This window comes from Delphinapterus leucas, chromosome 20 (assembly GCF_059928025.1).
Source record: "Delphinapterus leucas isolate spDelLeu-1000000601 "Yukka" chromosome 20, BTC_Dleu_Yukka2, whole genome shotgun sequence".
Classification (NCBI taxonomy): Eukaryota; Metazoa; Chordata; class Mammalia; order Artiodactyla; family Monodontidae; genus Delphinapterus; species Delphinapterus leucas.
Genome location: NC_143148.1, coordinates 41,687,020 through 41,712,003, shown reverse-complemented (window position 1 = coordinate 41,712,003; position 24,984 = coordinate 41,687,020). Strand labels below are relative to the sequence as shown.

The following is a 24,984-nucleotide window of genomic DNA, read 5'->3' as shown; positions in this document are numbered from 1 at the left end:
ACAAAAATTCCTGCTGGCTTTCTCACTGTATACAAAAGTAATGTTAGCATAAGCATCACAAACCACCATCAACTTTAACACTGTGAGGCCCTGAATGCTATTTCTGGACTCTCTGCAACTCCAAGCCTCTACTTGGAACTCACTTTGCTTAAAGAAGTCCCTATCCCACCCCAAAACAGCTCCATATAGCTCCCTTCATTTCTTAACTCTCTCTTACCGGTACTTTTTCACTCAGGTTTAACAAGCATTACCACTTTAGGTTTATATAAATTCTTTACAGCTCTCAAAACTTTTCCAAGTCCTATCTGACGTTTACAACCATCCAATAAGAAGAAAAAGTTTAAAAGAAGAAATTAAAACTGAGAGATTAAATAATTCACTTGCAGAAGGTCACAGAGCCAGTAAGTGGTACAAGCTAACACCCAAAACTCATAACTCTATACATTCACCCAAACCACAGGTGCATTAATGGACTGCATTATTAATGTTTCCTAAGTATTTCAGGACACGTAAAAATAGACTATTTCCCTAAAAATAAATAGAGACTGGACAGTCAATTTCATGGTTAAATCCTTAGCCATCTAGAACAATAAATGACATGAACTCTTCACATGACTTCAGAATATACTATATGAATATCCCACCCCCAACCCAAAATAGACAGTTTACTAGTTCTGCCATCTTAATTCTGTGATTCAAAGTAAACAATGCGTTTTAAAAAATACATTTATTTATTTACTTGGCTGCACTGGGTCTTAGTTGTGGCACACGGGTTCTCTAGTTGTGGTGCACGGGCTCTAGAGCATGCAGGCTCTAGAGCATGCAGGCTTAGTTGCCCCAGCATGTGGGACCTTAGTTCCCTGACCAGGGATTGAACCCGCGTCCCCTGCATTGGAAGGCGTTTTTAAGAGAGTCCTAAAATGTTCTGACCCAAGAGGTACAATTTCAAGTGAAAAACATACAAAATTAAGTTATAAAATTCTTTGTTCCTTAACTAAGACCAAAAAAAGGTAATGAAATAAAAGAGGCAGACGCTATTTATTGTAACCCATTCTGAGTCAACTCTGTTAAGAATTATTTCTAAAAGTATTACAGCTGACTTTACCAAATTATTAACAGAAAAAATTGATTATGTGTAGTTTTCCAGCAGTTTATCATCACAAATATCATTTGCACTGTTAGAAAAACAATTCAAGAAAAGTTAAAGTTGAAAGGAAAAAGATGGAAGTTAAAGGTTGTTCTGAAGTCATCAAATGAGGTCAAAAATGACCATATTAAAATATTCACTTTAAAAGAAAGAATAACTTGGTGGGCCAAAATATTCAATAACTTTGGGAAGTGGTATGTGGAGTTTCTAGCAACTTACCTAATGATTATTAGCAGCAGTGTGGTAAACTGCAAACAACACAGACTCTTGGGGTAAAAGACCTGGGTCTCGATCCTGGCTCTACCTAGGAAACAGATTACATGACTACTAAAGATTTATTTAGCCTCTCTAGGCCCCAGTTTCCTCAGCTGTAAAGTCAAGTTATCATTAAATGTGTTCCAATATCAAATAAAAGACTTCACTATAGCGCAGGATTAAGAGAAGTAGTAATGTATATATCATCTAGTACTAGTGGTGGTGATCACCATAAAAGCTAGTTTGTAGATTGTCAAAATGTATTTTAAATGGTCGAGTTCTGAAAACGTTCTGAATTTGATAGTGGTGATGCACACTGTGAATATATTAAAAACCACTGAATTGTACAGACGGATGAGATGGTGAATTCTATGTTACATGAATTTTACTGCAATTAAAAAAAGAAAAAATGGCCCAGCAGCAATGTTCTGGATAGCAAAGGGATGGCAAGCCAGGACTGAAAAGCTGGAATAAGCAACACCCTCAAAAAATTTAGAAGGGTTTTCCCAAAGGGCCATTATTTAAAACAATACTCTGCAAGTGAAGCCAGACACTTATTAAAAATTATCATTTGGGCTTCCCTGGTGGCGCAGTGGTTGTGAGTCCACCTGCCGATGCAGGGGACACGGGCTCGTGCCCTGGTCCAGGAAGATCCCACATGCCGCGGAGCGGCTGGGCCCGTGAGCCATGGCCGCTAAGCCTGCGCATCCGGAGCCTGTGCTCTGCAACGGGAGAGGCCACAACAGTGAGAGGCCCGCGTACCGCAAAAAAAAAAAAAAAAAAAAAAAATATATATCATTTAATATGGGCATAATATTTTATTTATTTGAAAACATCTAAATTCTCCTAATGGAAATGCTGCAGTCACATGTTCCTAGGCTACCCTTTTGTTTTTTTGGTTTTTGTTTTTTTGGGGCTGCGTTGGGTCTTCATTGCTGCGCGCAGGCTCTTCCTAGCTGTGGTGAGCTGGGGCTGCTCTTCCTTGCGGTGCGAGGGCTTCCCATTGCAGTGGCTTCTCTTGTTGCACAGCACGGGCTCTAGGTGCGTGGGCTTCAGGAGTTGTGGCCTGCGGGCTCATTAGCTGTGGCACGCAGGCTCTAGAGGGCAGGCTCAGTAGTTGTGGCGCACAGGCGTAGTTGCTCCGTGGCATGTGGGATCTTCCCAGACGAGGGCTCAAACCTGTGTCTCCGGCATTGGCAGGCGGATTCTTAACCACTGCGCCACCAGGGAAGCCCTACCTTTTTTTTTTTTTGAAGTACGCGGGCCTCTCACTGCTGTGGCCTCTCCCGTTGCAGAGCACAGGCTCCGGACGCACAGGCTCAGCGGCCATGGCTCACTGGCCCAGTGGCCATGGCTCACTGGTCCAGCCGCTCCGCGGCATGTGGGATCCTCCCAGACCGGGGCACGAACCCGCGTACCCTGCATCGGCAGGCGGACTCTCAACCACTGCGCCACCAGGGAAGCCCTACCCTTTTGTTTTAATCTGAAGATTAATCTGCCTTCATATCTAAAGTTTTAAAACACAGAAGGGCTTAGTATTGACTGTATACATGGAAGAAAGGTTTTCCCCTGTAAAAACAACCTGCCAACCATTCCCAGACTTGACCCTTTCCTGCTGAGGACACACAGTACAGCACAGCAAAGTATCAGAGTCCTAAAAGCACAGTTACACTGCCAAAAGGCACATTTTAAGTGTTATTTTAAATTCTTGGTTCCTAAATACACATCAATTTGAGAAGGCCCAGCCTAAATTGAAAAGCTCATAGTAGATAATAATTTCCAACTATTTACATTGTACACTTTCATAAAAGAAGGTAACAGTAATTAAACTCCCCACCAAATCACTGTCTATAACATGAAGAACACAGTTAGCTAGTCTGTGGCTTCTAATATTCTGTAGAAAACTAAGTATCAAAGAAGTGATATCAAATAAATAAAGTCTCTAAGTCTGCTCAAGCTAAATAGCATTAAAATTTACAAATGCTTTCTTCTCAGTAAAAAGGAGATCATAAAAGTATCAATCTATGTTATCTATGTAGCAATTAAAACAGCACCTGGCACATAGCCAGTGCTACAGAACTGTTTGCTATTATTATTCTAATTCTTAAATGAGGAAATTAGAGTACACAGGAGCAAAGGGAGTCCCATATATTCAGACGTAGTTAATAAACGTTTTCTGCCCACCAAAACGCCTTTACTAGAATGCCCAAAATTTTCTGTAGGAGAGAAAAAGATTTTTCATATGATTGCCATGTGTACAGTATTGACTGACTACTGTTTCCTACATTTGCAAAGATTTCCTAGATGGATGAAGACTCATGTGTGCTCGTTAGGTACATCGATGTCCATATTTCTCATCTTTTTATTCTAAAAATTAACACTGATAATCATTTTGTTGCTTCTTTCTTATACAAAGGTATCTATTTCTGATTTTTCTATTCTTTGATAGTTAATAACAGTAAGATCAGAAAGATATGGATATTTTAATGTCAGATAAAAAAGTATCCTACAATTAATAAGATGTGCAGAAAATTCAAAGATAAAAAGTAAATGCTATATCAAATAGAATAATTTTTACTTTAAAATTTAAATATACACAGAAAAAAATAAGAACAGCAATATAACAAAACATTAACAATGGTTTTCTAAGAGGTAGGTTATGGATGATTTTTATATCTTTTCTAAAAGTGTATTTTCCAAATTTTTATTTCTTTTGTCAGGAAAAAGGTTATTTTAAAACACTACATTGAGGGACTTTCCTGGTGGTGCAGTGGTTAAGAATGCCAATGCAGGGGACACGGGTTCTATCCCTGGTCCGGGAAGATCCCACATGCCGCGGAGCAACTAAGCCCATGAACCACAACTACTGAGCCCACGTGCCGCAACTACCGAAGCCCGCGCACCTAGAGCCGGTGCTCCACAACAAGAGAAGCCACCGTAAAGAGAAGCCGGCGCACCACAATAAAGAGTAGCCCTTGCTTGCCGCAACTAGAGAAAGCCCGTGCGCAGCAACAAAGACCCAACACAGCCAAAAATAAAATAAATAAATTTATATATATAAAAAAAACCCCACTACATTGAAACAACACAGATGAACCTTAAAGACATTATGCTAAGGGGAATAAGTCAGTCACAACAGGACAAATACCATATGATTCCACTTATAAGAGGTACCTAAAGGAATCAAATTCACAAAGACAGAAGTAGAATGGCAGTTGCCAGGGGCTGGGGGCATGGGAAAGGAGAATGGAGAATTATGGTTAATGGGTACAGAGTTTCAGTTTGAGGAAGATGACAAAAGTTCTGGAGATGGATGGTGGTGACAGTTACACAACAGTTTTAATATACTTAACGATACTGAACTGTACAGTTAAAAACCGTTAAAATGGTAAATTTTTTGTGATGTGTATTTTACCATAATAAACAAAATAAAAACACAAGCTCAAAAAAACCAACCAACCAAACAAACAAACCCAAACATGGAGGTCCAGTGGTTAAGACTCTGCTTCCAATGCAGAAGGCATGGGTTCGATCCCTGGTTGGGGAACTAAGATCCTATGCGCCACGCAACGCGGCAATCAATCAATCAATCAATCAATAAAGACTTAAAGAAAAATACATCAAGCTCTTGAAGGAACTACCATTAATTTCAAGATTATCAACATTATGAGCCAGGCAGCATTAAAGTTTACAAATGAGAGAAAGTTAAGAGAGGCACAACAGAAGCCAAAATTACACTTCCATTATAGCAGTTTTGACAGAATCTGTATTTATATTTCCTAATACAATGTTTTTCTAAATAAATATTTTAAAACCGGGGCCCACTGCATTGGGAGCGCAGAGTCTTAACCACTGGACCACCAGTGAAGTCCCCTAATACAACGTTTTATATGCAGTCAAGGCTATCTCTACTTTAAAACAGACTCATAATAAAACTTCAATTGCAAAAATATCGATAAAGAACTTGTATTTAATACATAAAAAATGCTTACATCTCAATAATAACTTGATATCAAAAAATGGGCAAAAGTTTTGAACAGACACTGCCAAAGATACACAAATGGCACACGAGCACATAAAACATGCTCAACATCATTAGTCACTAGGGAGATGCAAATTAAAACCAAAATGAGATACCACTACAAACTCACTAAAATGTCTAAAATTAAAAAGACCAACAGTACAAAGTGTTAGTAAAGATGTGAAGTAACTGAAACTTTCGTACATGGCTAGTTGGAATGTGAAACTGTACAGCCACTTTGGAGAGCAGTTTGACAGTTCCTTAAAAAGTTATACTCATGAAACAACCCAGTAATTTCAGTCCTATATATCTACCTAAGAGAAATGAAAACAAATGTCTACATAAAAGACTCGTATATAAATGTTCAAAGCAGCAGAGTAGCCAAAACAAGGGGATATAACTCAAATGGCCATCAACTGGTAAATGGATAAAGAAAGTGTTACAAGTCCAAACAGTGGAATACTACTCAGTAATAAAAAGGAATGGACTACTATACACACAATACAGATGAATTTCAAGAGCAAGTTGCTAAGTACAAAAGACTACATACTGTATGATTCCATTTATATGAAATTCCAGAAAAGACAAAATAGTATGTAATAGAAAGGAGATAGTGGTTACCTGAAATGACACTGCCTGCAAAGGGGCATGAGGGAACTTTCTGAGGTTATGGAAATATTCTGTATCTTTATTGTGGTAGTAATCACACCAACTACTGTACACATTTGTCACTGAATTATATACCTTAAATAGGTGAATTCTGTTGTATATAAATTATATCTCAATAATGACAATTGAAAAAAAAAATTACAAAAGAAAATGGGAAGCAGTAAAGCTGGGATATAGCAGCCCTTCTCAAAAACTGATTTCTTTAGTTGAACATTTCAATAGTCTTTATCCTTGAAGTGTTTGAATTAATCATTCAAAAATACTGGGGTAGGAAACAGAAGCAAAAAGGGAAAGAATTAAGGATGTTTCTCTCAGACATATTTTCTGACATCTCTAGCTTGAAATATATAATTGAGATATGGCCAAGACTAAAATGTTATCTTTACATTAAAAGGTAAATCTAGGCAAATAATGCAATTCAAGAAAAGGGGAAAAGATCAGTGCTGTGTATCAATTATATCTCAAAAAACCTGGGAGAAAAAAGAGAGGAAAAAAAAAGAGTACATCATCTTCAAATACTTCAGAGGTACATTTACCATATATGAAAATTAACGTAACTCTAACTGGAAGGTACTATGATATTCTCATTTTTAAACATTATTATTTCTTCATGAAGTCAGTCAACTCTTCTTGGATTTAAAAATTGTTGAAATAGGGCTTCCCTGGTGGCTCAGTGTTAAGAATCCGCCTGCCAAGGCAGGGGACACGGGTTTGAGCCCTGGTCCGGGAAGATCCCACATGCCGCGGAGAAACTAAGCCCGTGTGCCACAACTACTGAGCCTACGCTCTAGAGCCCGCAAGCCACAACTACTGAGCCCGTGTGCCACAACTACTGAAGCCCACGCGTCTAGAGCCCGTGCTCCGCAACAAGAGAAGCCACTGCAATGAGAAGCCCGTGCACTGCTACAAAGAGTAGCCCCCTCTCCACAACCAGAGAAAGCCCATGCACAGCAACGAAGACCCAATGCAGCCAAAAATAAATAAAATAAATTTATTTTTAAAAATTATTGAAATAAAACTTTTCTAAAAGCCCAGATTACTTATTTCAATGCACTGAACTGTTGATAACTAAGTGCTGGAAAATATACTTCATGTTTAGTTGAATTGAAATACTTAAAGTCTAGATCTGACAAGTTAGTTGTAAAGTTGCTTCAATTTCTCTTGGGGAAACCACATTCCGAAGCGTTACCACAGATATCTTTTATTTGGAGTGACTGGGCTGTATAAGGAGGAGAGGGAACTTGCTGCTGAGCCTGAATACGGATTTCTCAAAGCTAACATTAAGGAGTCCTCTAAACTCTGCCAAATTGTGGATGGTATATAAACAGACACAATATTTATTTTGGGACAAAGATCCTGCAAGCAAGTAAGCAAAACACTCCAGAAGCAGCAGTCACAGACCTTTGAAGACATTTAAAACAAGAGTTTGTCCTCATGCATTAAATCAAATGCTGTTAAATTCTGCTTTCTTATTTTATGCTGATGAAAATGAATGATAAAAGATTTTCATTTTAAGTATAAATGTTCAGAAAGGACAAAAAAAGTAAAACACATAACTTATCAAAAATGTTTAAAAGTACCTACTCTAACGCCATACACATTATAATTACTCCCAATGTCTGCTATTAACATTACCTGACTATCAATTAAAATCATAAGGTATAAATAGCAATGCAACAACCATATAAAGTTTAACTGCTTTTTCTGGGACCAGACAGTATATTCTAGATATATCTAGATAAAACTAGATAGTATATTCAATTTCCATAGAAAAAATGGTAAATAGCACTATAAAGTTCATTTGTTCAGTTTATAAAGTGTTTTCATACCCTTCATGCTCACAAACTAGGATCACGTAGTAAGCATAAACAATCATTAATTTAAAAACCTAAGGAGGCTTTCAAAAACACAATGCATGCAAAAACCATTACTCTGACCACTCAAGACTAATAACTTATGGTCAACCATAATTATCTGCATTTGTTTGAAATAAAAATCAATTGGAAATAGATTCTAAGAGGAAAGATCAAATGAATTGGGTGTTGTTTGGTCTACAAAAATTTAACATAAGAATGATTTCAATTCTATCTGTTGCATCCCTTGTCTTCTGACAGCTAAATTAGAGGAAAGCAGTTTAAGTTAAGGAAGAATTATAAACATTTTGGCTGTTTAGGTTTATAAAATACCAGGATGGACCACTTGGGAAAGATGCAGTCTCCCAACATAGTAGAGCTACCTGAAGTGAAGCTGACCTAAGGCACTCTACAGCACTAAAACTCCTTGATTATCTATAATCTCACCCTACAAACCCATCAAATAGCCTAACTTTGGATAGGGCTTTACAATTTAAAAGGCATTTTCACATATTCTGGTACGTCATTTAATCCTCACATGAGGTATATGAATAGGGAAGACATTCTGATTCCCATTTACAGGTAAGGAAACCAGTTATGATTGTCTTTTGTCTTATATCCAGAGCTCTTTCCACTACACTGTATTATTTTAAACCTCTTCTAAGAAAGACCCTTATTAAGAGTCAATGTAGACAACTCACTAGATACCTGGGTGCAAAAGTTTCAAATATATTTGCAAGACTATAAAATTGTGTGCTCTGACTTGATGGTCAGTTATCCATTAACAGACGTTCCTTACTGAAGACCCTTGGTTTGAAAATATTCCTACAAACACAAAGGTAGAAAGAATGAATAAAAGGACTGGTTTTGCTATGACCACTTTCTTAGATCATAAAGCCGTATTTCAAATCAAAGAGACTATGGAGCTTCTGTTTCCTATCAGCATTCTAATTTTTTTCTGAATTCATCAAATTTAAGTGAACATTGTGGTAGCCAGCCTCCAAGATGGCCCCAATGACCCCAGCCTCCTCTCATGTTTGTGAATAAACCAACCCCCTCCCTGTTGAGTGTGGGCTAGACTTAGTGACTCACTTCTAATGAACAGGAGAAGACACAAGTGATCAGAGAATAGGTCATAAAAAGCAGGGTGACCTCATTCTTTTTCTCTCTATGGAGAGGAACATGTGACTAGGAACTGAAGCCACTGACCAAAAGTGATGAGTGAGCTTGGAAGGGGATCCTTTAGCTCCAGCCAAGCCCTCAGAGGCTGCACAGCCCCAAGAGCTTGACTGCAATCTCCTAGGAGACCCTAAGCCAGAACCACCCAGCCAAGCCACTCCCAGATTCCTGTAAAAGGGCACGAGGGGACTGAAACATTATCTGGATTGTGGGTGGTGTTTACATGGGTGTGTACATTTGTTAAAACTCAAATTATACACTTAAAGTGGGTGCATTTTTTGGTAAGTAAACTATACTTCAATAAAGTTGATTTAAAAAAAAAAGCCACTGAACTCTTGAGATAAGCAAAGGGTCACTTATGAAAAAACAGTGCCATAACTTAAGAAGTTAAGGGTGGGTGGTGAGAAAACAGAAGCTGCAACAAGCTACCACCACAAACTCACATATACTAAACTGCTCCTCAAAATTGCTCCACCCACAGCTTTTCTCATCTCAGATGACAGTAATCCCATACTCCCAGCTGCTCTAACCAGAAAGTTAAGAGTCATTCTTTTTTTTTTTTAATTTATTTATTTATTTTTGGCTGTGTTGGGTCTTCGTTGCTGCGCGCAGGCTTTCTCTGGTTGCGGCGAGTGGGGGCTACTCTTTGTTGCAGTGCCCAGGCTTCTCATTGCGGTGGCTTCTCTTGTTGTGGAGCACGGGCTCTAGGTTCGTGGGCTTCAGTAGTTGCAGCACGCAGGCTCAGTAGTTATGGTGCACGAGCTTAGCTGCTACGCGGCATGTGGGATCTTCCCAGACCAGGGCTCAAACCCGCGTCCCCTGCATTGGCAGGCGGATTCTTAACCACTGTGCCACCAGGAAAGCCCAGAGTCATTCGTTTTTTTAAAGATTTTTTAAAAAAAATTATTTATTAATTTATTTTATTTTTGGCTGAGCTGGGTCTTCGTTGCTGCCCGTGGGCTTTCTCTAGTTGTGGCGAGTAGGGGCTACTTTTCGTTGTGGTGCACGGGATTCTCATTGCAATGGCTTCTCTTATTGCGGAGCATGGGCTCTAGGAGCACGGGCTTCAGTGGTTGTGGCTTGTGAGCTCAGCAGTTGTGGCTTGTGGGCTCTAGAGCACAGGCTCAGTAGTTGTGGCACACAGGCTTAGCTGCTCTATGCCACGTGGGATCTTCCCGGACCAGGGCTCAAACCCGTGTCTCCCGCATTAGCAGGCGGATTCTTAACCACTGCGCCACCAGGGAAGCCCCTGGAGTCATTCTTGACTCTCACACCTTACATCCAATCCATAAGCAAATCCTGTTGGCTCTACCTCAAAATATATCCAGACTATGACTACTTCTCACCACTTCCATTGCTACCAGCCTAGTCTCTCACCGAGACTAAAGCAATAGCCCAACTGGTCCCCCTGCTTCACTCTTGCCCCCTAAACCTGTTAACCCAGCAGCTAGAGTGATCCTTTCAAAACTTAAGGCAGATCATATCACTGATGTGCTCAAAAAGCAGAAACTACTCCCCACTCCACTCAGAATAAAGTCCACCTTGTTGCATGGTCTCCCATAGTCACATAAACCGGCTCCTTGACATCTCCTTCATCTCTTCTACTCCTCTCCTCCTCACTCAGTCTACTCCAGCCATACCGGCCCGCTTGTTGTTTAATAAACACACTGTGCAAGCTCCCACTCTAGGGCCTTTACAAGGCTGTGTCCTCTGTCTGGAACATCTTTCCTTCAGATATCTGCATGGCTCATCATTCCCTAACCTCCTTCGGGTCTCTGCTCAAATATGACCTTCTCTACCCAGACTATCCTATTTAAAATTACAGACATTCCTGTTCATTGATAACCCTTATTTTACTCTAATTTTCCTTTTTTTCCAGAGCACTTACCACTCTGTAACATATTACATACCTTATGTACTATGCATATTGCCTACTACTCCATTCCTTCCATAAAACAACCTCTAGGACAGGATCTTTGTTTTGTTCACTGATGCATCTCAAGTGCCCAGGACAGTGTTCACTCAGTATACATAACAGGTGTTCAACAAAGAACTTCTGAATGAATTTTTGAGTAACTGTGTCAGGTACTGAGCTAAGCACTTTATATACACTATTTCATTTAATCACTACGGCCACCCTGGGAGATATGTATTAAACTCACGTTATAATTGAGGACCATAAAGATAAAATAACTTGTCCAAAGTTATAGAGTAATAAATGAAGTAGTATATGAAGCCAGGACTTAATTATACCTAACTTGAAAGGCTTAACCACTCATCTTCTCAAAGCTGGGTCTGAATGGGAAGAGAACTAAGCTGCCTTAGGATGTAACAAGGTCAAGAGTATGTGGAAGAAGAGACACTGATTTTGGATCCAATATAAGGAGCAGAGGCAAATAATTAACATTTAGGGAAATTCCTTCAATTTGCTTTGCTTCTAGTCCTATGGGCACAGAAATAAACGTTAATGGTTATCAGAAAGACATCATAAAAAAGGAGGACGAGAAATAAGAGACCCTGTAGCCTGAGCTCTATGGATGAGAAAACACGGGTTATCTTTTCTCTAAATTCACTGGAGTACTTATTTATCCCAGTGGTATAGAGTGATATACTAGCAGGGTTTTTTTTTCATTAAATTTTTTTTCCCCTAGATTCTACTGGCGTAGTACAAGTGTTGGTAAAATTATATTTGAGAAATATATCATCTATGCACAAACATTTACAGATTTAAATCTGAGGGAAAGATACAGATTTCTGCCAGCATTACCATCCTTGGAACACAGCCACGTTCATTTGTTTACGTATTGTCTATGGCTCCTTTCACACTGTAACAGCGAACCTGAGTAGTTGCAACAGAGAACATACGCCTGCAAAACTGAAAATATTTTCTCTCTGGCCCTTTACAGAAAAAAAATTATAAAACAAGTATTAAAATATAAGTTTCTTACATCAGTTCTAGCACTCTTCCTGATATATTTGAAAACAAAACCTCTAAATTCTAGAATAAGCCATCTAACGTTTTTGTTCTTGTTGATCATATAACTGAAAACATCTCAATGGCTTAAGTCCAAAGATAATGTGGTCTTGTACTTCCTTGGTGGCGCTTAAGTCCAAAGATAATGTGGTCTTGTACTTCCTTGGTGGCGCAGTGGTTAAGAATCCGCCTGCCAATGCAGGGGACACAGGTTGAAGCCCTGGTCCGGGAAGATCCCACGTGCCGCAGAGCAACTAAGCTCGTGCGCCACAACTACTGAGCCTATGCTCTAGGGCCCATGTGCCACAACTACTGAGCCCACGTGCCACAGCTACTGAAGCCCGTGTGCCTAGAGCCCGTGCTCCACAACAAGAGAAGCCTGCGCACCGCAACAAAGAGTAGCTCCCGCTCGCCACAACTAGAGAAAGCCCATGTGCAGCAACGAAGACCCAACACAGCCAAAATCAATCAATCAATAAAATTTATTTTTAAAAATAATAAATAAATAAAATTAAAGGAAACAAAAAAACCCCTCTTCGTTGTATATATACAAAATAAGAAAATCCTTTTCGGAGGGGTGGTGGTGGTGGGATGAATTGGGAGATTGGGATTGACATGTATACACTAATATGTATAAAATAGATAACAATAAGAACCTGCTGTATAAAAAATAAAATTCAAAAATTCAATCAATAAATAAAAAGAAAATCCTTTTCCTAATACAGTCCAATACAAAAATCTTTTAAGTTCCTCAAAGGACTATTTAGATGTTCCTTATGTTTTGCAAATAAAGTGATAGGTTATACTATTCACGATGACACTTAGAAAAGTAATTTAGCAAGTTAATAAAAATAGGTATAGAAATACACTGCAAAGGAAACAGGAGAAATACTGAGTACAAAATGAGGTCAAAAAATTTTCTTTAAATATTTTATTTCAAGAAGTCAATTTCCACATTAAAAGATGAACCAATCCAAGATATTATTCATTAACATTTCATCAAAATCATAAACACATTTAACTTAGATTTTAATATGGCTCTCAGCTTAAACATTTCCAACTACATTTTCCATATATTCAACCTAAACTTCCAACATAATAATTTTAAGACATTTATGTTTCCCAGAAGCTTTTCCTCAAAACAAAAAAATTATTTCCAAGTTAACATCTTCACATTGTTTTTCTCAAAATTAAATCTGCTATATTAACAGAAGTAGAAAGCTAACCATAAACTATTTCCAAATATTATTAAATTTTAAACCTACACAGGCTTTTCCCATTTTTCTCTAAATTTCATTTTTTTTTTTACAACACTATAGTCACACACATTTTAGTAGAACAAAAAATTTCTTGTCAACACTTCAAAGGAATTAAGTTTCAAATGTTACATGTAAGAAAGCACACTACTCTCTTTAAGGGCTAGAACTTTCTATGGCAAATGATATAAACATGAAATTAGCAATAAAATTATATAAAAAATTTGATTTTTAAAAATTGTATTATATCTTTATAATACGGAATGAAAACAAATCTGATCATATGCCTGAATAATCAAACCTGTGATCTATTTATTAAAATGTAAATCATCAGATAATCTCTAGTAATAAAACAATCCACAGTATTTCAAATTGCAAAGAAATGTTTCCTACCTTGCCTGCTTCTCTTTCTAAGTCGACATACTCTCGGCTAGGTGTTTGTCGCTGTTCTCCCTGCCAGCTGGCCGGAAAAAACTGGAGAGACAGATTGGTTCCTGTGGCCACAAAAGCCTTTTAGAAAAATCAATACAAACAGGATCAGGAGCAGGACATTACATAAATTATGCAGGCAGTCATTTATTTTTACATCAGTTTCTGTCTTAAGCCAGGCAGCACCAAGATTACTTAAAAGTAAAAAAACATGCACTCATCATTTTTCTTAAGTATTAAGTTACAAACATCTGATTCCATTTTGAGGACATTTGCCATTGGCTGCTTAAATATAAAATCAGACATGGAATCAATACTTTCTTTCAGGTCATTTTTTGCTGACGTTAGTATAGTGCACTGCTAATGTCTAACCAGAAGCCACCATCACTGTATTTAAAAACCTGTATTTTTAAATGTGAAAATCACTGAAGAGCTGAATATTTTGAATTTTAAAGCATACCACAATTTAAAGTTGTGCAAATGAGACATTTTAATTTTTCCTGATTTCTCTTGCTCAAAGAAACACTATGCTCCAAAACCCATGTTAAAAATGCACTTGGAGATGACTGGAAGTGAAAATATCTCCACAATATATCACATTGGGAGGAGCTCATTATCATGAATAAACTAACCAAATATCACTTCAAGTGCTTTTTAATAACCAAAATTTATAAGATGAAGACAATATCCTCCATTATGGTTTTTAGCAGAATTCTCTCTCAGAGACAAAAATTCTAGTTTCAGGAAAGGCTCAGCTTAAAAAATACAGACCTTTTCATCCCCATAGGTGTCTATTTTATCCAGTTTCCCAAATTCCAGTCACTTGCACAGTGAATACAAATAAATGTTAATACCTTCCTACTGAAAATAAAAATGCACCTGGGACTGTCTCTCCTCTGATAAACCATACACTAGCATGTGATGTGACTACTTCTCATCTCTCTAAAACCTTGGATGATTAAAAAAATATGCATTTTCTAAAACCCGACTTTAGGAGAACTGATTCTGACAATAACAAAAGAGTATTCATCTAATATTTATAAAAGATTTGGACGGCACAGCTCAACAGACAGAACAATCTAAAACCATTTCAATACAGTCTCATTCTGTGTAGCCCCTGAGCAATTTACTCTATATTTCCCCCAAGTAAAAAATGGAAATAACCATGTCCCTCTTCCCCAGGGTAAATATGAAAGAAATAAGTAAAAAACATTTGAAAAAAATTTTTTTTCATCATCTAAATGTAAACTCTTCTTTGTTGAAATCAGAGAACTTTTTGTTTGTTTTATTTTACTAACTAAAGTTCTTAAGCATAATTTGTTTCCAAGCATAGTCTTCATCTGAAAGCAAGGGGTTCACATTTTTGGGCAATTTGTTTAAAGCATTAGTTGATTCAGCTATCCGCTAGTTCCCCTGATGATTAAGGGCTTAGATTCTTTAGAGATAAAAATTACAGTACTTCCTATGATTGGTACTAGTAGGTACAACTGTCAACCTAACTGCTAAACCTCTACAGACATCTTTAATGGCATTTCCCTAATCACTGGGATACCTTTTCTTGTGGTAAATGTTTTATATGAATAGAGGCTGAACAAACATCAATATTACAATATTAATCTTAAAAAAAAAATTGTCCACTATTAGCATAAGTTTAAAAAACAACCACTGAACTGAAATGAATAATAGTTCAAATGAAAACAGACACTAGGTGGCAAACTGCCTAGGCTGTGTGACCTGAGGCAAATTACTTAACTCTGAACCTCAGTTTCCAGTATTTGTAAAGTGCTTAGAACAGTACCAAGTAAATGCTACATGTATTTGCTAAATACAATGAGAAGTAATTTTGAGCTGAAGAAGACAGCCAACCTTGTCAGTCTCAGATAATGAAATTCTCAGGGCAGATAAGAGATTCTGCCCATGAATGAATACCCTCCGTCAAAATCCCGCAGCCATGTTTCTTCAGTATTCACCTAGTTACAAATCCTTCTGCCACCAGTGTACCCCAAATCAGCTCTGTGTTAGGTGAAGACATTCTGCAGCTCTTATTACCTCACCTCCTGCCTGAAGGCCAACCTCAGGAGAGATTTCCTGCTTCATCACTTCATGTCCATTATCTCAACAACATCCCTCTCTGAGACAGAAGTGGTAAAAACAGATCACTCTAAAATACCATTTCCCAAATTTATCTGACCACAGAACTCTTTATTTTATTTTATTTTTTTTACTGGAACACCTACATATACCTAGGAGTTGGGAAAATTCTGTTTGAAAACACAAAGATGTCACACTGGTAAAAGTGTCTGTATGGAGGATTTCTAGAATGTCCTGACTATACTTTACAGGTTTCATTAAACTGTAAAATAGCACACCTGTGCCAGTCCAACATACCTTTTATTCTTCCATCTTCAGGATTAAAAATACATAGTTTTTACTGCTTTCACAGTAGTCACCGTACCTCTCATAAGTATTTTTTTCTTTTATTAATCATTAGTGTTGAAGATATCTCTAACACTCCTACTACAAGAGCTTATATAAGGAATAAATCAGGTTTTACCAAATAAATTCTACCCCTCACCCATAATCACTTTTATTTCATGCTATGATATGGAGTCTGGATAAGTTTTATAACTAAGAAGAGATGAGCATCACAGCCTTACACTGTTTCGCATCTAAATACAAAATAAATCCTTCAATAACCTCACTGATAAAGTTAAGGAGATGTTCATAATAAAAAGAATAAAATAGAGGGGAGAAAGTGTTGGATATAGTTTTGGGAACTACGCATATTTTTATCATACATGGCTGCTGTCAAAATAGAAGCCAAAAAATGCCTTTTCCACGCCTATTTTCCACCACCAAGTAAGTAAAAACCACAGCCTGTTTATAAGTCATAAGATATATTTTGGGCATTAAGCGAAGTAACCTCTAAATTCAAATAATCAAGTACTTATGATGCAAAAGACACTGTGCAAAACCCATACAGAGGGGGCACATACGGAATTAATGTGGTCTCCATCCTCTAGAAGCTAAAAATCTCTCAATTTAAATATGGCTAACATTGAATTAAAGGGGGGGAAACTAGAAAGAGAGGGAAATGTGAAATTCCTTCCAAAAATAAAGTTACTTCCAAAACATCCATGGGTTGGGTATACCATCCACCTATTCCAAAAGGAAATTCAGACAAAGGATGATATAATCACTGAGCCAACTAATGAATGATTCTTCTACCACTCAGTGCCAAAACCAGAAAGTATTTGTCCTATACATTTGAATCATATAACTATTACAAACACTCAAAAAAGTGGGCTAAAATCTAGACACTTTCTTTTATAATGTGCAATAATGACCAAATATTCTAGAGTTCCTAATAAATTTGGCCAGTATCTTCTCATGATCTGTAATACAATTCTAAAAAGCCTTCATTTTAAGCATCAAAATATTTTTTAAAAATAAACGATTTCAGTGATGAAAAGGGAGAATTTTATGATATGTGAATTATGTCTCAATACCAATAAATAGATTCTCTACTGTACAAGGAATGGGAGAAGCAAATGTTTCAATATGTCTTCCTATTGTTAACCTAAATTCAAACTGCTTCCATACCTTCAAGTGTGTGCAGATGCAATGGTCCAAGTCATGGAGCAGATAATCAGGTTCCATTATACAGTGCTACAACTTTTTTAAAAATTAATAATCAACCTCTTCTCTTTAGTTTTTTCCTATGCACTTTTTGGCTTCATCATTCTCTCTTCATTAGCACCTCCAGTAGGACAAACCAAAAGGAGATGAGGGGAACTAGGACACTTGAATTTTTTTCAACATTAGGTTTCATGGAGGTAAGGCACCAAATCCACCACCTAAAACAGGGCCTCGGATCAACAGTGGGTTTTGCAAATCCATGCAATTCTTTAGTAACTTCAGGCCTAAACGGGATATGTTTTTTAGGTTTGGGGAAAAAACAAAAACAAAAAAACACCAAATGGTTTCTTTCTGATTCTCCTGAAGCTTAACATTCTAAGAAAAGAAGATGGCACGTTCTTGAGGGCTTTTTTCCCCCCTCTATTAGGACAACAGATAACTGGATTTACTCTCAGATTTATTCTCAGCTATACTGAAAATAAGACAGTTTCACATATAGGTTTACGAAAAATCTAGCGTCTAAGACACAAACTATCGCCCAAGAATCAGAACCCTGAACGAAGCCCAATTTTTTCCGTAAGGGTGTTTTCTTCCTACTAATAACCGACCCTTTCTTTAATCAGTGTCACAGCCTATACAACGACCTTTCCTTGTTTAGTTGGGCTCCGGTTTGAGTTCCACTCGCGGCAAAGTGTTTGCCGAGTCGTGTCTGGGAAACATAATCCACCCGCCGAGAACCACTGGGAAGAGTCTCCCCGCGAGGACGCGGCCCGCCAGTGTCTGGTTTCGCATTTTGAATCCCGAGTAGGAAGTGAGACGGCGCCCGCTCAGTTCCGGGAGCCGCGGCGTCCGCGGCGCCGTCCGGAACCGGCCTGGGCCGCGGCGGCCCCCGCGCAACAAGTGACCCGCGCGCGGCTTGCTCCCCTGTGCCCCCGGCCCCGCCGACTTACGATTTCCGAGCGGCCGTCGCGGCAGGCGTTCTGGAAGCGCGCCTGGCGCTCCTCGTGGGGCCGGTCCCTGAAGCCCGTGTACTTAATCTGCAAGGCAGAGACGGCCCGAAATCAGAAGCCAAATCCGCGATGCCGCCCGCCCCGCGCGGCACCGATAAGGGCAACCAGAGTCTGCGGGCAGATGGCTGCCCGGGCGAGACTGCCCCTCCGCAGGCGCGCCGGCGCGGGGTTCCCGGGAGCCGCGCCGCCCAAACTTTTCTCCGCCCGGGCCCGCTCGGGGCGCGCCGCGGCCTCCCCGCCGCCCGCCTGCCTCACCTCACATTCGCGGCTCAGCTTCCTGAAGAACTCCTCGTTCTCGAACTTGCTTCTCTGGTCGGGCACGACGCGCGGCATCTTCCCGCCCCGAGGCTGCGCCGGCCGGCCGGGCTCCGGGCTTCCGCGGGCACCCGCTGGCCGGCTCTGCGCTGACCGACTGACCGCGCACCCGCGGCGCCCTGACTCTCGCTTCTCTTTGTTTCAGGCGCCCGCCCGCGTGGGCTCCCGCGCCGGGAGTCTGAGGTGCCGCCGCCCGCTCGAGCCCAGCCCACGCCGCCGCCGCCGCCGCCGCCGCCGCCGCCGCCGCCTCAGCAGTTGCCTACCGCCCGCGCGGACCCAGCACTCTCCGCCTCCGGCCGCCGCCGCCGCCGCCGCCACTTCCTCTCACCGCCCACCTCGCTAGCCCGCCCGCCCCGCCCCCGTCGGCCCCACCCCTCCTCCTCGCGCGCCCGCCCGCCCCAAACTCCAGCAAACAAAACGCACCATTCACAACTCCGCGCCGCGCATGCGCTGCCTGTCCGCTCTCGGCGCCGCTGGGCTGCAGCGAAGCGGAGCTCCTCCCGCGGCGTGGCCCTGTTCCTCTGGACCGCCCGCGTGCCACTTGGTGTGGAATCGTCCGGTGGGGATCTGCCCGGTTCTTGGAGACAGGGAGCGGCCCATGCGGGTTCTTCCTTTCCACTGGAACTTTTGGGCTCCACAGCAGCGCGGAGTAACCCCAAAATGTCACGTGAACGCGAGGAAACTGAAGTCCTTGGAGACTTTGCGTCCGAGAACCGACCGGGAGGGGTGTAGGCTGTGCACATCAAAGACTAAAGGTGGAAAGAGACCAAAGAATCCATCTGAATCCGCATAATGGTGGAAAGGTCGGAGCTGTTGGAGTCAGAAGGGCCTCAAGTGGGATCTTACTCAACTCCCCTGCCTGCTGGCTGAGGCCCTTAGATAGGCACTGGACCGCGCTAAGCCTCAGTTTGCGTTTTTCCAAAATGCAGGCTCTCACAAGCTCGCAGTGTTAGCATGAGAGCCTTTACGTAATTCTAGCACATGATGAGCACTCAATAAATTTAAGTTTCTAAAGAACAAGCTGACTTATATAACCCAATACCAGTTCATATATTTACACAAATGTGCAACAAGATCCACAAGTTCTAGGGAAGTCATTTAGCCCAAGCTGGAGAGAGCCTGATATGGGATTTATGGCAGAGCTTGACTCAAAGTTGGTCTTCAATAAATTCTGATCCTTAAAATCTCAGCTTGTCAAAAACTCAGTCCAAGTATGGCAAATAGGTGCCAACTCTGATTGACAGTAGCTGGCCTTATTGCAAAGGATTGTGAGGATACACTTAAGTTCACAGGAATTAGTGCCAAGGGCAGTTGGCAATGTCTGCCTGAATGCAGGATTTGGCAGACTTTCCCACCCCTTTCTAGTCCAGTCCAATCTCGTTTTTACGGATATGGAACTCAGCTAGGATGATGGAGTATCCTGGTTTTAGCAGTGAAAGTCCCATGTCCCAGGAAACCACTCAGTCCCTGGCAAACTGGATTGGTTGTTCACCCTGAGGTCCAGTTAGTGACTGATTGCCCGAGGTCAGGGAGAGAGTTTTCAGCAAAAGCAAACCTGTAGGCTGGTAGTTTTAACAAACACACTCTTTCTGAATAGCAAACATAGAATCAACTCCTTCTAAGGGCATGCTCCCTGGCCTACACCTAGCCAGTGTGAATGTATGTCTGTACACAAACAGAAAGGGTATACATAGTTACGGATGTCACCAACCACTGTTGTTGGGCCTCCAGCTATCCCAGAATCTTTCCCTCAGGTGTCTTTCAATTGCAAGTGACTGAAAACCAATTCAAAAAAACTTAAAGCTAAAAAGTTGTCAGTTTTACTTTAAGTAAACAAATCACAGAGAGGGACTCTTCGTTTCTCCATTGCTTCTCACTGCTAATTCTCTCAGCATCTCTTCGATGGCATTCATTTCCTGACAAAGGATGGGAGCAGCCACTTCTCCATCTCCAAAGTCTCCATCTCCCAGATTGGCCCAGTCTGGGTCACATACTCTCCCCTCTGCCAAAATCACCATTTCCAGGCAGATGTGATGACACTGGCCAACTAAAGTCACATGCTCTCCCATTGCGGATTGGGGGCCTGAGATTGGCAGCTTCAGAGAGAAGCTGATGGTTCAAAGAAGGGAATAGCAGTTTTCCCAAAAGGAGGGAGTCAGAGTAGTACATGGTGCACCCACTGAACAGTTTGTATCAGCTACATCTGGCAAAAGGTGCCATTTTAGTTTCACTGCCTAAAGATTCTGGTGAAACTGAAGGGGGAACCTTCACATCAGCACAAAGTGTGGATACAACCAGCCTTAAAACATCTGCACTTTATGTTGGGAGGTAAGTGAGGCAGCCTCTACCCCAAGTTACCAAGGCAGAACTAAGTCAGTCACAAGGAATAGAAGTTTTCATCCATCTGCTGCTTCTCCCTTAAGTCTTTCCAGTTCAACTAAGAAGACCTTTGGGCACTAGGACAACACAGCCATTGTTTAAATGAGAGGAAGGTGATGAGTTTGCTCTCAGTCAATATGGACTGTGGTCTGGGGAGCAGAGTTTCTGCTGTTGACTTCAATAGCAGGAAAAAAGGATATCCCCTGTGACACCATGCAACACCACCACATTCTGTTCAGGTAGACATTTGTGTAAAACCTTTCATTTCTGTCTCCAAAAGATGATTCACAGGGAAGCACTCTTACTCCACAGTGGGTCCAGGTAGGGCTCACGGACCTGCAGCTGACCTTGGTGTTTGGATTCTAGCAATAATCGTTTCTGCCCTGGGAAATGTGGAATAAATAAAAGTTGAAATCTCACTGGAGTGGCCTAGATGCTCAGACAGACATGAACTTCTTGTTGTTGTTCCCAAGTTTTATTCAAGAACTCGTACAAAATATTCCAGATAGTTGAATTTTAATCCTCATCTTCCCCCACTTCTTCATCTCGATTAATCTGGAAGAAATGCAATTCGTAACGCTCTTTGCTGTTAGCAACTACGCATAACCAATCATGTAGATTATTCTTCTTCAAATATTTTTTGGTGAGATATTTCAGATACCTTTTGGGAGAAGGCACCTCAGACATTACAGTCATCCTGCTCTTGCTTCTCTTGATTGTTACAACCCCTCCACCAAGATTCCCAGCTTTTCCGTTCACTTTGATTCTCTCCTAAAGAAACTGCTCAAAATCGGCAGCATCCATGATTCCATCTTTTGCAGGGTGGATGCAGTCAAGGGTAAACTTCAGTACTAGCTTCTTTTTTTGCCCCCCTTCGCCACAAGCTTTTTCACAGGGGCCTTGGCAGCAGCAGAGCCAGAAAGCCCCCATGAACTTTTTTGACAAGGAAAAGGTCATGGTCAAGACAAATCCCTTCTAGGCTTAAGGGGGCAGGACTCGGAGCAGCGGGAGTTCAGAGCAGGACAGAGCAATCTAAGTGTCAGCCTCACGGGGGTGGGGGTTGGGGGGGATGACGGCCTGAAGGAAAGGGATGGGAAAGTCTGCCAGGCAGACCCAGAACAGCAGCACCACAGACAGCCTTTGGCAACTCCAGGCCACAGGGTAACCCACACTCGCCATTGTCTGGCATCCAACCGGCCAGGATGACCGGGAAACGAGCCGCAGGCTGAAGGAGGCCATCTCCTCGACTGACCTCTGTATGCCTTTTTTGGTTGTTGTTAAATTTTTTTCACTTATTTTAAAAACTGGATTAAAGGAAATTAATAAAGGAAAATTTCGCCTACATCAGGTATATTTAGCTCTGTGCTTCTGTCCAGATGAGTATGGATTGGTCCAGGCACCACCCAGTGAAGGAGTTTGCTAAGAGCCAGCTCTAGCAGGGCCCACAGATGGAAGCCTGAGGGTGTCTGTCCATTGCCTAGAAACACCCTCCCAACCCCACAAACCTGGCTGAATTCTCTGAAGCCCTGCTGCTCGGAGCCTTCCTCTCCTAAGGATTCCGTCAGCCCAGGGCCTCCTCTCTCCTGCTTTCCCAGTGGGCAGCTGCTCCCACTGATCTTGGATGGTGGGCAGAGAAAGCACGATACCCCTGAGTAGGGTATTGAGGGAACCCTTAATTGTCTGGCCCAACTGTGAATCTCTGAACTGGGTGCTTTTATGCCCCTTATGTCAGTTAATTCCCACAACCACCTTCTAAGACAGTCCTCCTTGTCCCTGTCTGACAGATAAGGAAATAGAGGCTCTGAAAAGGTAAATAAGTGACCACAGGATATGGACAAGACCCTGATCCATGAGAGGTAATGAAATGGCTAAGCCTTTGGGGTGTATCCTCTTTGTCCACTCCTCAGCATAACCCTGCAAGTTTGTCGTTATTGACCCTGTTCTACAGATGAGAAAACTGGGGTTCAGAGGGGCTGGTGCCCTTAACCATTCCATTCCAAGGCCTGTACCGGTAGAGATGCCAAAAGTCCTGCTTGTCTCCTTAACTGAACTGCGAGCTTGTGGAGAGCTGTGGCTGGGGTCATTCCTCCTGAAGCACCCTACCATGCTCCCAAAGGGGCCCCAACGGGTTGAATGAAGGGGGTCCTACTGTGGGCCTTGAGGCAGGACGTGGCTCTTGCCCTTGATGGTTGCACATTCCTGCCCCCTGAGCCCAGCTGTTTGTCCCTCCTTGGCTTGGAAGGTCAAGGCCTAGACGTCCTGCCTCCCAGGTCCAGCAGAAAGGATGGCTTTATACAGATCTGGTGTTAGCTGCCACCCACACCTGCCTCTCCTCAAAGTGAGGGTGAAGTCCTTCCAGGTCCCTGAGCCACTGGTGCACTATTTCCTGAAGAAAGTTTCCCGTCAGTTAGTGAGGAAATAGTGTACCATCTTGAAGCTGAAATAGGATCTGGAGCCACAAATGAATGTTGAGGGGGGTGGAAGAGAAGGAGAATCAGGGGCTGGCACAGAGCCACTAAAGCCTGGCTCTCCCCAGCTTCTAGTTTTTGGATGGAGATGAGCTTAAGTCCAGGATGAGGGTGTCATCTGCCTAAATGAGGCAGTTTCCTGAGTCCTAAATAACTTTTTGGAGATATAATTTACATACCATACAATTCACCCTTAGGCCCTTAAGAATTTCCCCTCCAGGAGGTTTTCCCGCTTCTTAACTGCCCTGCCACACTCCCTCCATCAGCTCAGCCATCCCAGAGGGAGAGGAAAGCAGAGAGGAGCAAGTTTCCCCAGAAGAGCATTTCTTCAGTGTTGGGATCAATAAACCCGTTTGCTTAAAAGGAACCAGATGATTTCATCCTTGTAATTACAAGTTTGACGTTTGCAAATCTTGCCCAGGCTCCAAATGAGCCTCTTTGTCATGGGAGGTGGAGGAGTTTGTCTGGATGGCTGGGGTTGGGGACTGAACCTGGTGTGGTGCGAAGAGGGCCAGGCTGGTGTCAGGGGGCCTGGCTGACCATCTGTGAGGGCTGCTGGACTGCTCCCCTTCCCCTCCCCTACTCTCCAAGTTTCTGGAGGGTGATGGGAAACAGACTACACTAGGGAACTGGAGAATGCGGTGCTCTAACCACAGCGCCCTCCTGCTTAAACCCCTCCCCCAAGTCTCCGGTCTGCCTATGGCTGAGAGGCAAAGTCCCTCAGCCCAGCATTCGTGATCCCCTGACAGTCATTACTTTCCTTCCTAATCCCATCTCCCATCATTTCTCCCCATGGCACCCTGTAATCCAGCCACACTGGCCTGCCTGCGTTTCCCACATGCCTCGGTGCCTTTGCTCTAACTGTTCCCTCTACCGAGCATGACTTCCTCCCTCTTCTCTGCTAGGAAAACTCATACTTTTTCTTTAAATATGAGTTCAGGGGCCTTTGATTGTCCTCTGCAGAGTGACTGCACCACAGTGTCACCTCATTCTCTCCGTTGTGTCCATTCAATATGCCAGGGAGATGGTCAGCACACCTAGGACACAGCAGTACCCTCGGTTCTGGAAGGAGTTGGCTCCCCACTAATTTGTGTTTATTTTACTTCTGTGCAGGCTTCATGTGAGTGTCTCTCACTCCACCCTTACATTTCGTTTTAATTATTTAAAACTTGTGTGTATTTATTGTAGAAAATTTAGGAAATATAGGAAAAGAAGAGAGTCCACCACTTCAAAACAATCACTGCTAACATTTCAGTATATTTTCTTTGGCCTCTTTCTATCCACATTTCTTCACCCAGCTATGACATTCTATATGTACAGTTTTGAATGTTCCATTATGACCTAACCCTATGACATAAGTATTTTCCCACGTAATCATATAAAACTCCTA

General features: G+C 41.6%; 2 protein-coding genes across 4 annotated transcripts in view; both read right to left on the bottom strand.

Moving 5' to 3' along the window:
• CBFB (core-binding factor subunit beta) overlaps positions 1-18,995 on the bottom strand; it is a 59,676-nt gene extending 40,681 nt beyond the window's left edge. The window contains exons 1-3 of one of the 3 annotated variants that reach the window (XM_022583518.3): positions 18,688-18,989; positions 18,373-18,459; positions 13,748-13,864 (exon numbers count right to left, since the gene is read on the bottom strand). In XM_022583518.3, coding sequence (XP_022439226.1) covers positions 13,748-13,864; positions 18,373-18,459; positions 18,688-18,765 — 282 coding nt within the window. In that variant the 5' untranslated portion in view covers positions 18,766-18,989. Of the gene's footprint in view, positions 1-13,747; positions 13,865-18,372; positions 18,460-18,687 lie in introns of all 3 variants that reach the window. The other 2 variants (XM_022583519.2, XM_089903196.1) reach the window with 2 other exon arrangements.
• Positions 18,996-19,407: 412 nt separating this feature from the next.
• The window catches only part of LOC111179714 (carboxylesterase 3), a 35,311-nt gene continuing 29,734 nt past the window's right edge, over positions 19,408-24,984 (bottom strand). The window contains 1 exon segment of the mRNA XM_089902479.1: positions 19,408-19,496. The gene's annotated coding sequence lies outside the window, so the exon portion shown is untranslated.